Source organism: Cebus imitator, unplaced genomic scaffold (genome assembly GCF_001604975.1).
Source record: "Cebus imitator isolate Cc_AM_T3 unplaced genomic scaffold, Cebus_imitator-1.0 Scaffold47, whole genome shotgun sequence".
NCBI lineage: Eukaryota > Metazoa > Chordata > Mammalia > Primates > Cebidae > Cebus > Cebus imitator.
Genome location: NW_016107362.1, coordinates 1,972,921 through 1,985,302, shown reverse-complemented (window position 1 = coordinate 1,985,302; position 12,382 = coordinate 1,972,921). Strand labels below are relative to the sequence as shown.

Here is a 12,382-nt window from a genome sequence, read left to right as displayed (position 1 = left end):
TAAGACATCCTACAAACATTTTTTATTTTTTTTGAGACAGGGTCTCACGTTGTCACCCAGGCTAGAGTGCAGTGTCGTGATCTTGGCTCACTGCAGCCTTAACCTCCCAGGTTCAAAGGATGCTCCTGCCTCAGCCTTCCAAGTAGCTGGGACTACAGGTGCACGCCACCATGCCCTGCTAATTTTTTTTATGTATTTTTGTAGAGGTGGGGTTTCACCATGTTACCCAGGCTGGTCTCATACTCCTGAGTTCAGGCAATCCACCTGCCTCAGCTTCCCACAGTGCGAGGATTACAGGGGTGAGCCACTGCGCCCAGCCAACATATTTCATTTTAATCCTTATGGTAATGCCAGTAAATTCTAATACACTATCATGCATGTTGTAGATGAGAAAACTACAAGGAAGAGTGGTTAGTAGCCAACAGTCACATAACTTATAGATGGCAGAGCTCCAACAGTCACATAGCTTATAGATGGCAGAGCTCCAGGATTTAAATTCAGAGTCTGACTCCAGAGCATGCTAACCACTTGGCATTGTTTCGTCTGTGTTCATTTTCTATTTCAAATTGGATTAACTTCTGAACTCTCTCTTCTGTTCCTTTCATCTGCCTTTTTGTATCTAGTACCAAGCTGTTTTAATTACTATAGGTTTATTACGTATTTTTAAATCCAAGAGAGTTTTTTTTTCCAGATTTTTCCTCTCTAATCTTACATATTTATTTTTCCAGATGCATTTTGTTTTCAAGGTATGCTTGTTTTAAACCATGGCTCTCTTAGAGAAGACCTTGTTCATTTATTTCTTCTCAAAAGAAATGGATAATAACTTAAGATTCCAGCCATCAGAGCATTAGAAATTTTTAAAGTCTTTTACTTTTCTGTAACTTCTCCTGTTAATTTTCATATTTGTTGTTAGTCTGCATGAAGTCCCTAAGTCATGGCATGGTACCAAACAGGATTGTTACTTGGCAAACAAAAAGTTTTATTTTATTTTTATTTATTCATTTATACTTTGAGATGGAGTTTTGCTCTTGTTGCCCAGGCTGGAGTGCAATGGTGCAATCTTGGCTCACCCAACCTCTGCCTCCCAGGTTGAAGTGATTCTTCTGCCTCAGCCTCCCGAGTAGCTGGGATTACAGGCCTGAGCCACCGGGCCTGGCTAATTTTGTATTTTTAGTAGTGACAGGGTTTCTCCATGTTGGTCAGGCTGGTCTTGAACTCCAGACCTCAGGTGATCCGCCGGCCTCGGCCTCCCAAAATAAAAGTTTTATTTTTTCTATCTTTAGGTATGGGATAACCCATTACATTTTGTTAAAAGGGATATTTTGAAAATCATTCCTGAAGCTGATAAAGGACATTTGGGGACCTGTTGCTTTAGGGATGTATGGAGCCCTGGAACTGTCCTGGGCTGGCTCTGGCACTGACAGGGCACCTGTTGGGCCAGGAGGGAGTCTTGTGTGGGAACATGAGCTTGGGGTTCTTCTTTGTATCCCACTGTAGATGGGATACATAAAACAAAACCTGAAATAATCAGATTTGCTGAAAATAAGTACAGAGGAGAATTTAAAACTTGATTATGTTGAGAAAGGGAATATATATATCTGGGAGAGAATGGATACGTTTTGTTTCTTTGAAATGGAATTAGAAAGATATTCATTTGTCCTGTACATTCTTGCAAACCTTGCAGTTTTGAGAGCCCTATTTCTACCTTTTATCATATTCCTCGGTGTGTCCGATTCTAGGAGCGTGAACAGGGAGACAAAGGTGAAGTTCGTGCACACCTCTGTCCATGGGGTGGGTCATAACTTTGTGCAGTCGGCTTTCAAGGCTTTTGACCTTGTTCCTCCTGAGGCTGTTCCTGAACAGAAAGACCCGGATCCTGAGTTTCCAACAGTGAAATACCCGAATCCTGAAGAGGGGAAAGGTGTCTTGGTAACCTAATTTTTTTTTTTAATTATAAAATCTCCTTTTATATTCAAAATTATTACTGTCAAGTAACATACATTTTTATGTGTTTTCATTGTGCTGAAGAAAAACTAATTTCAGAATTGGAAATACGTATATATGGCTGGCTGCGGTGGCTCAGGCCTGTAATCCTAGCACTTTGGGAGGCCGAGGTGGGCAGATCATTTGAGGTCAGGCGTTCAGGACCCGCCCGGGCAACATGCTGAAACCCCATCTCTACTAAAAATACAAAAATTAGCAGATGTGGTGCTACGTGCCTATAATCCAGCTACTCAGGAAGCTGCCACTAGAATTGTTTGAGCCTAGGAGGTCAAGGTTGCAATGATCTGAGATCCCACCACTGCACTCCAGCCTGGGTGAGAGAACAAGACTCTGTCTCAAAAAAAAAAAAAAGGAAATATACGTTTTTGTTATTCATTAATTTTTTTTTTTTTTTTTTTTTTTTTTTTTTTTTTGAGACAGAGTCTTAATTGATTTCCCAGGTTGGAGTGCAATGGTACAGTCTTGGCTCACTGCAACCTCTGCCTCCCAGGTTCAAGTGATTCTCCTGCCTTAGCCTCCCAAGTAGCTGGGATTACAGGCGCGCACCACCAAGTCTGGCTAATTTTTGGATTTTTAGTAGAGACGGGGTTTCACCATGTTGGTCAGGCTGGTCTCGAACTCCTGATCTCGTGATCTGCCCGCCTCAGCCTCCTAAAGTGCTGGGATTACAGGCATGAGCCACCATGCCTGGCCCCATTAGTCATTAATTTCTTAAACGATCTTTCAAAGTAGACACCCCAGGATCAGGATATGAGAGCTGAAATCTAAATGGTGCTTTAAATTCAGTTAATTTAATTTAATTTACCATGCCTCCCTAATGCCGAAAAGAAGCAATAATAGAGTGAAGTTTTATCAGGTTATGATTTTTATTTCTTGTCATTTTTCTGATATGAAGAAGTATGCTTACAGAATGATTCCTATAACATTTTTAAAGGTTAGGGTAGCAGGGGTATTCAGACTCTCAGTTTATTTTGTTTTATTTGTGAGTCTGATCACACAGCAATGCAGTCCAGATGGCTAGAAGTAAATCTCACCTATCAGGATGGATCACCTGAGCTTACCTTTCTCTTAGCTTTTGTTTGCTAAATTTCACTTCTGGAGCTGGTATTGGTTGGTGTCATGTATTATCTTTCAAAGAGGGGAAAGATCTCTTTGAGTTCTTAAGGAGCTGAATGTTTTTAAAGACTACTATATGCTCGATTCTTGATTAAATAATCTTTTATTTTCAAACTCTTTTTCAGACGTTATCTTTTGCCCTGGCTGACAAAACCAAGGCCAGAATTGTGTTAGCAAATGACCCGGATGCTGATAGGCTTGCTGTGGCAGAAAAGCAGGACAGGTAAAATTAACTGCAATTACCTGTATTGTAGAAAGTATAAAGGATGATCTCTTCATTGGTAAAATGTTCCTGGGGAGACGGTACCTATTTGGAAACATATCCCATTTATTTTGCAAATGATCATTTCACTAAATCTCCTGTGGCGTCTTCTAATGGTGAGAGGGTATATGACTGGCAAGCATAATGCAGAGTAAATCAACCCAGTGTATATTTCAAATTGAAATTCCTATTTGGGAGCTTCTCATTTTATAACTGATTTTTATTATAAGTAATATCTCAGTGTCTGATGAGGGTAAAGTACTTTGGTGCTAGCTGTGTGCTTCAGTATTTGCTGAGGGGTTTAGGAGGGAGCTGTACCTTCAGGCAGATGCTGAATTTAGTTTGGACAGACCAGAGAGGAATTCCTGTGGGGTTTCGCCACAGTGTTTAAGACAAGTCTAACCAGAGAGTTTGTACAAAGGAGAAGTAGGTATGTGGGAGGTAAAGTTGAAAGGTAGGCAGGGTCCGAGCAATTTTGGGTGTCAGGTGGCCTGCGTGATGTTTTGTGAGCAGGAGGGTGCTGCTGTTAAAAGGATAGAGTTTTAGATTATCATAAAACAGGTTCAATTCTGTATCAGTGTTGAGAAAGGTAAGCTAAGGTGATACGTCCTTTTAGGTGAGATTTACTTCTAGCCATCTGGACTGCCGAAAGGAGCAGAAATCACACGACTTTTCTCTGATGTTCTGACCACCGAGCTAGATCTGAAGGGGTACTGAGATGTCCCCTCTCAGAATCAGCAACACTGACCAGTCCAGAAATTGAGATAGCAACATTTACTGTAGATATGGGGGATCTTGCCAGCATATCTGCTATATTTAAAACCAAAGGCTTTGCAAAGGATTCATATAGAGGCATTGTGTGTCATGTCTGACATACTTATTTTACACAGTCTTCAAAGACAGGATGTCTGTTCGGGCAAACTGGCTGATATATATGGTAGCTGCTCAGATGTTTGTAAAATGGCACTTACATTTCTGCTCAGTTATTTAAAGATGATGAATAACAAGAACAGCCTTGCAGAAAATACTTTGGGGCTTTGTTTGCTGAATTGTTCTATCCCCATGACACTCTACTGTCTTCCTTAAGATCATGGAAATGAATCGTTGTTGTTCTTGTTTCTTTTCTTTCAGTGGTGAATGGAGAGTGTTTTCGGGCAATGAGTTGGGGGCCCTCCTGGGCTGGTGGCTTTTTACATCTTGGAAAGAGAAGAACCGGGATCGCAGCGCTCTCAAAGACACTTACATGTTGTCTAGCACCGTCTCCTCCAAAATTTTGCGGGCCATTGCCCTAAAGGAGGGTTTTCATTTTGAGGTAAGGTGTTCCTGGGACTCGCTCATTTTCCTTTCATCTGCTCCGTAGAAGATCTAAGGCCTGTCTTTCTGTTTTGGATTATCCTTTTAGGAAACATTAACTGGCTTTAAGTGGATGGGAAACAGAGCCAAACAGCTAATAGACCAGGGGAAAACTGTCTTGTTTGCATTTGAAGAAGCTATTGGTAAGAAGCGATCGTGAAAGTGAAGGCATTGGTTAAAAAGAAAAAGGACAAGGTTTGGATTGGGATTCAGAAGGTCCACAGTGAAACAGTTTATTTTGCTTCTCCAGTACTCAGGTTGAATGTTGGAGTGTACTACTCCAAAACTGACATCTCAGATAATTTACAGCCAAAAGGAATGTCTTAAAAATAACCAAGTCATTCATGTCAGAATCCTTTGGCCAGATGACTGAGAACAGTGAGATTTGATGCTTGGCTGCTGGTACATGTATTTTGAGAGTTGTGATGTTTCCCTCACTATGACGTTTAATATCCAGGCCTAAACACTGTGGTATTTAATGTCCATCCTCCTCCGAAAGTGCTATTGAGGATCTATGCTAGGGTCTGTCCAGAGGAAAGGAGAAGGAGGGCATGGTTTGCTGCTGTCATCAAAGTGATAGTCACCCAAAAGGATGACCCAGGTCCAGCCAGACTGACAGAAAAGCGCTTGTCCTAAACTGTCAATATAAATGAACAGAAAGGAGAGCTAGCTACGGAAATTTGAAATTCACATTGTACCAAACGTTTTCAGCTATCAATTTAGTAAAAACTATTATGCATTAGGTTTATTTGTATTCATTTGTATATTCTCTGTAACACCAACACACACATGACTTAATGAACTGAAGAAAGTGTAATCGTTCAGGCTCTGCTCTTTTGTTGTCACATTTGGCAGACTTGTCTTTCTATAGCTTTTTAATTTAAAAAAGATTTCCTTACACTCATTTATCAAATACTAATTGCATGTCTATTACTCAGTGACTCTAAAAGAAATAGATGACACTGACCTTAGCCTACAGCAGCTTAGATAGATTTAGTTAAATAATCACACACAAGAGTATAGGCCACATGTCAAAATGAATAATGTAACTAATAAATACTATTGGGATTCAGAGGAGAAAGAGATATGTATTGACTAGGACAATTAGAAACAATTTCATGAGCTGGAAGGAGTTGCATGACTAGGGAATAAGCACCATGTGGCCAGGAGGAAAATCTTGCAGGTTCTTTAGCAAAAACTTCTTGAAGGCTTGCTGTGTGCTAGGCACTGGGCTAAATTCTTAAACATAAGGTAGTTAATGAGAAACATGCATGCACGCAACACTGCACAATCTCTAATATGCAATAGCCAGGATTCATAGTATTGTATGGATGTATTTATAATGTGTGTTTCTGCAGGATACATGTGCTGCCCTTTTGTTCTGGACAAAGATGGAGTCAGTGCCGCTGTCATAAGTGCAGAGTTGGCTAGCTTTCTAGCAACCAAGAATTTGTCTTTGTCTCAGCAACTAAAGGCCATTTATGTAGAGTAAGTTGTTATTGACTCTGTTGGATTGAAATAATATTTTGAAATGTTCTATTACATACTTATGCATAAGATGTTAATATTCTTTCCAATGCTATTATTTTGGCAATGAATTCTATTTCTTATAAAAACCAAGTAAGGCCAGACACAGTGGCTCACACCTGTAATCTCAGCCCTTTGGGAGGCTGAGGCATGTGGATCACCTGAGATCAGGAGTTTGAGACCAGCCTGGCCAACATGGTGAAATCCATGTTGGATTTCTCTATTAAACATACAAAAATTAGCTTGGCATGATGGTGGGCACCTTGTAACTCCAGCTACTCAGGAGGCTGAGGCAGGAGGACTGCTCGAACCTGGGAGGCAGAGGTTGCAGTGAGCCGAGATCACTCCATTGCACTCCAGCCTGGGCAACAAGAGCAAAACTGTCTCAAAAAAAAAATTTTAAAAACACCAAATAAGAGATCACCTTTTCCTTTTGATACTTAACCACTTAGTAATTACCATTTCTGATTGCATTAACTCTTAAATGACAACATGAAAGAATGTGATTTTAAGTGTCCAATGTCAAAAAAGACTAAATGTCTTCATAATACATCTATTCACTTTTTGTAGCAGTTACTCAACTCTGCCTTGCCTGTGTGGTGCAAAAGCATCCAGAGACAATACAGAAAGCGATAGGTGTGACGGGGCTGTCTGCGCAAATGCAGGTGGAAGACCAGGCAGTCATTTGGTGATCCCTGGGGTAGATTGTTGGACCTCTTTTTTTTTTAGACAGTCTTGGTCTGTCACCCAGGCTGGAGTGCAGTGGCATGATCTCTGCTTACTACAACTTCTGCCTCCGAGTTCAAGCAGTTCTTCTGCCTCAGTCTCCCGAGAAGCTGTGATTACAGGCTTGCCCATGCCTGGCTAATTTTTGTAGTTTTAGTAGAGATGGGAGTTTCACCATGTTGGCCAGGCTGGTCTCGAAATCCTGACCTCAGGTAAACTGCCCACCTCGGCCTCCCAAAGCACTGAGATCACAGGCGTAAGCCACAGTGCCCAGCCTGGACCTCTTTTTTAATGGTCTTTTAAAAATTATTCCTTTTGAGTTAGTTATGGCCATTACATTTATTTTATCTTTTTTTTTTTTTTTTTTTNTTCAATTTTTGAGATGGAGTCTCACTCTTGTTGCCCAGGCTGGAGTGCAGTGGTGTGATCTAAGCTCACTGCATCCTCCACCTTCCAGGTTTAAGAGATTCTCCTGCCTCAGCCTCCTGAGTAGCTGAGATTACAGGCACACACCACCATACCCGGCTAATTTTTGAATTTTTAGTAGATTCCAGGTTTCACCATGTTGGCCAGGTTGGTCTCCAACTCCTGACCTCAGGTGATCTGCCCACCTCAGCCTTCCAAAGTGCTGGGATTACAGGTGTAAGCCACTGTGCCCAGCCATATTTCTTTTAGAATACACTGGTTGGTACATGTCCTGTGTCCACCCTGCAACATTATTTGTTCCTCATATTGCATGAATTTGTATTTGTTTGATAGGTATGGCTACCATATTACCAAAGCTTCCTATTTTATCTGCCATGATCAAGACACCATTAAGAAATTATTTGAAAACCTCAGAAACTACGATGGAAAACATAATTATCCAAAAGCTTGTGGCAAATTTGAAATTTCTGCCATTAGGGACCTTACAACTGGCTATGATGATAGCCAACCTGATAAAAAAGCTGTAAGTAATGCCTTCTCTTATCAACTAACCTCTTTGCTCTTTACCTTTTAAAATAATTTGAATACATTATTTAATCATACAATTAATTGAAGCTGATTTTAACCACTTAGGTGTGATTATAAATAAGCTGTAAAAAAATATATGGAAGCTGGGTGTGGTGGCTTATGCCTGTAATCCCAGCACTGTGGGAGGTTGAGGCAGGCAGATCAATTGAGGTCAGGAGTTCAAGATGAGCCTGGCCAACATGGCAAAACCTGGCCTCTACTAAAAAATACAAAAATTAGTCGGGTGTGGTAAGTTAAAAACCACAGGCTAGAGCTAAAAGAGATTCAACAAGGCTGGGTGCAGTGGCTTACAGCTATAATCCCAGCACTTTGGAAGGCTAAGGTGAGTGGATCACTTGAGGTCAGGAGTTCAAGACTAGCCTGGCCAACATGGTGAAACGCCATCTCTGCTAAAAAATATAAAAATTAGCCAGGCATGGTGGTGGGCACCTATAATCCCAGCTACTTGGGAGAGTGAAGCAGAATTGCTTGAACCTGGGAGGCGTATGTTGCAGTGAGCCAATATTGCACCCCTGCACTCTAGCCTGAGCAACAGAGCGAGACTTCTTCCCCCCCCACCCCCCAAAAAAAGAGAGATCATACTAGTCATCTAAGCCCGTGTAGTCATTTAGTACCTTAGGCAGTAAGCGCTCAGAAGTGTGGAACCTGTCTATGGTCACAAAGCTTAGTTGGTAGTGGTCCAGGGAGAATCTGGGTTTTCTGACTCAGTATCCAGCATTTTCTCCCTGTCAGATGTTCATCCACTTGTAGGAGCATCAGTAACCTAGAAGCTGGTGAAAACAGGGTGCTGGAGCCCACGCCTGGACTTTCTTATTCAGTAGATCTGGGGTAGGGGCCAAAAATGTGCTTTTCTAACAAGGTCCCAGGTGGTACTGATGCAACTGGTCCTCACCTTGAGAACCACTGTTTGCTTTCTAGTTAGTTTACTCTGTTCCCTGAATGTATGGGAGCTGTTGGCTGTAAAGCCTGCGTTTGCATTCTTCACACCACGCAGATTCTTCACTGGAGTCAAAAGAAGACCCAAAGGTAGCAGAAGAGTGTTGCTGATTATGGCAGGGGCTTGGGGGAAGAAAGTAAGAATGTCCTTAGATTATTGGCCGGGCATGGGGTTTCACACCTGTAATCCCAGCACTTTGGGAGGACGAGGCAGATGGATCACTTTGTGACCAGCCTGACCAACATGGTGAAACCCCATCTCTACTAAAAATACAAAAATTAGCCAGACTTGGTGGTGCGCGCTTGTAATCCCAGCTACTTGGGAGGCTGAGGCAAGCAAATTGCTTGAACCCAGGAGGTGGAGGTTATGATGAGCCTAGATCACGCCATTGTACTCCAGCCTGGAAGCTTTATTTTTTAAAAAAAAATCTCCTTGTGGACTTTTCTTTGCAAAGATTTAGTTTGTAACAGTAAAATATGGTCTAGTTTTTTTCTTTTTTGTAGCATATTATTCTATTTAAATCTATTGCAAAATGATGTGTTTTAAGAAAACTTTAATAACTTCAATAGAACTAGGGAAGTAAAAGCTAATACACAAAGTTACTTAATTTTCTTTTTTAAAATTAGTTATGTTAATTCACAAATAAAAATTGTATATATTTACAATGTACAATCTGATGTTTTTAAATAATGTACACATTGTGATGGCTAAATCAAGTTTATTAGCATGTATTACCTCACATACTTACATATTTGTAGTGAGAACACTTAAAATCTACTCTCTTAGCAATTTTCAAGTATGCAATACATCATTATTAGCTGTAGTCACCATATTGTACAATAGGTCTCTCGAACTTTACTTTTGTCTAACTGAAACCTTACGCCCTTCGACAAGCATCTCCCCAAACTTCCCCTCTCTTACCCGCCCCCGCCATCAGCCCCTGGTAACCACTACTCTACTCTCTGCCTCTGTGAGTTCAACCTTTTTGGATTCCACATATAGGTGAGATCATGCAGTATTTATCTTTCTGTTCCTGGCTTATTTCACTCAACATATAATGTCTTCCAGGCTCATCCATATTGTTGCCAATGACAGGATTTCCTTCTCTTTTAAGGCTGAATAGTATTCCATGTAGCATACCACATTTTCATAAATTATCGTTATTTAGTATTTCATTCTTGTAGAGTACATATTCTAATTTCCTCCAAAATGTTTTTCTTTTCTAACCAATAGATTTGTTTGGCATTTATTTTATTTTTTTTTCTTTGTTTTCTTGCTTAATCAAGGGAAGATATTGGTTAGGGCAGAATCGTCTGTTACTATTTAAATTTATAATGTGTATGTTCATTCCTAGATTCTTCCCACTAGTAAAAGCAGCCAAATGATCACCTTCAGCTTTGTTAATGGAGGCGTGGCCACCATGCGCACCAGTGGGACAGAGCCCAAAATCAAGTACTATGCAGAGCTGTGTGCCCCGCCTGGAAACAGGTATGACGTGGGTGGCAGCTGGTGAGATTTTTACTCCCCAGACTTCCTAACCGGTCCTATTCAAATGACAGGTAAAATATTCCATGTAGTTTAATTAGAAATGCTGTTTTGGAACCTGCACTAATATTGTGATATTAACAGCCAGTCTGAGCTCCAGGAAAAAGCTTACTTTTTACTTTCTTACTTTTGTCCTAACTTCCTTTGTATGGGAAAATTTTAGCCTTATTTCAGTGTAGTAATAAAAGTGCCTTTTTCTAAACAGTTTTCATTGGTGGCTAGCACCAGTGAGATTTTCTCTTTTTCTCAAACTTTGGTCTTCCTATGGCTCTGATAAAATAAATTATAATCTGTTCTACATGCATTCAAGAAATGTCTTTGAGTAGCCATTGTACACAGGTCTGTGCTGGGTTCCTGAGGGGGTGCAGAGAGCCTCATCAGAGAGAGTCCTTGCTGCCAAAGTGCTGATGGGCTGGTAGCTTCAGGCTCAAGTTTCTGTGACCTCGGTAAAGCGCCTGAGTTGGTCAGTCGCTAACAACTTAACATTTTGCACCTTAGCAAGCTCAGTGCATGTCCTTAGTGTGTGTAAATGGGATGCCGCATGCCTATCCAGCATGTAGTTAACCGGCACTTCCCTATTCAGAATACAGTTGAAAATCAGGAAATGTTTTTGTAAAAGGTGAATTAAGTCAGTCCTGTCTGATGGAACTAAAATTCAATCCACAGATGCAATTTTTGATTTTCTACTTGTCACTTTTTAAAAGAGTAAAAAAAAAATGAAATTAATTTCAATAATTTATTTTACTTAATCTAATATAGCCAAAAAATCATTACAACATGTAAGCAGTGTAAATATTATTAATTAGATGTTTTATGTTCTTTTTTTTTTTCCTTTGGAAGTCCTCAAAATTGATTCTGTTAATTTTACACTTGCAGTATGACAAACCAAAGTTTTGCTCATAGAAAAGTTTTTCCAGCCTTGTGAATCAAACTTGAATTTCATGCAAATAAAAGAAGATGAAAATTCCTGAGCATCTTAAATTGCCAAGCTAGTAGCACATTAAATATAGCAAATTAGAGGAATGGAGAAAGAATTGTAACAAACTTTTCTTAGACAAGGGGAAGGAAATATTAAAACAAAACAACACTATAAAACATGGACACAAGAACTTAGAAAGCTCACCACTCCGTAAGTTTATCATGAGGGAAATAGCATTCTATATCCAAATGAGCCCAGAATACAGCTCCAGTCCAACAAAGTCATGCTTATGGCTCTCAAATGTCAGATGTTCAATAAAGAGATATTTAAGAAGTCATGGGACTGCATAATATCTTTTCACTATGCCTTTGCATTCAAAACCTTTTTATGCTTAAAGTGCAAAAACTCAACTATTAAGTGAATGTATAAAAGTTCATTTTCTAAGAATTCTGGATTACCAGTATTTTATTTTAATATTATACAAGAATTGTGTTTTCATATGCATTCGATAATAAGCTCTTTGCTGCTATATTGCATATAGTTTTTCATAAACATTTCTTTATAATTCTTTCTCATTTAGTATTATTTCTTTTAAAAACAGATGGACAGTCCAACTTAAGGATCTCCTTTTTCTATATCTTTGTCCTTTCCTTTTCATTATCTGATGAAAACATATCATATTTCAGAAAGCTTTCCTTTGTAATAATGACACTTTAAATGTTTAAGTCTTTATGGTATTAAAATTTTTCACATGGCTTACTGAGTGGACTTAAATTCAAATACTAACTTATCAGTTAATTTTTTAAAACTTTGAAAATTTGTTCTTTTATTGTATTCATTAAAACATTGTTTCCATTTATTAAATGAGACGTTAAGCACTGTGTCAGTTGACTGATCTGTGGTCAGGGTTTAAGCCAGGCACCAGCATACCTAATGTACGGCAGCAATAAAGCTTGTTTTTTTTTTTGTTTTTTTTTTT

At 39.6% G+C, this 12,382-nt stretch overlaps 1 protein-coding gene across 2 annotated transcripts in view; it reads left to right on the top strand.

Annotated features, from left to right (window-relative positions):
* The window catches only part of PGM2 (phosphoglucomutase 2), a 34,451-nt gene that overhangs the window by 17,499 nt on the left and 4,570 nt on the right, over nt 1-12,382 (top strand). For both annotated transcript variants that reach the window (XM_017527297.2, XM_037738015.1), the window contains exons 7-13: nt 1,740-1,929; nt 3,246-3,343; nt 4,514-4,694; nt 4,785-4,878; nt 6,094-6,223; nt 7,748-7,937; nt 10,294-10,427. In XM_017527297.2, coding sequence (XP_017382786.1) covers nt 1,740-1,929; nt 3,246-3,343; nt 4,514-4,694; nt 4,785-4,878; nt 6,094-6,223; nt 7,748-7,937; nt 10,294-10,427 — 1,017 coding nt within the window. The remainder of the gene's footprint in view (nt 1-1,739; nt 1,930-3,245; nt 3,344-4,513; nt 4,695-4,784; nt 4,879-6,093; nt 6,224-7,747; nt 7,938-10,293; nt 10,428-12,382) is intronic.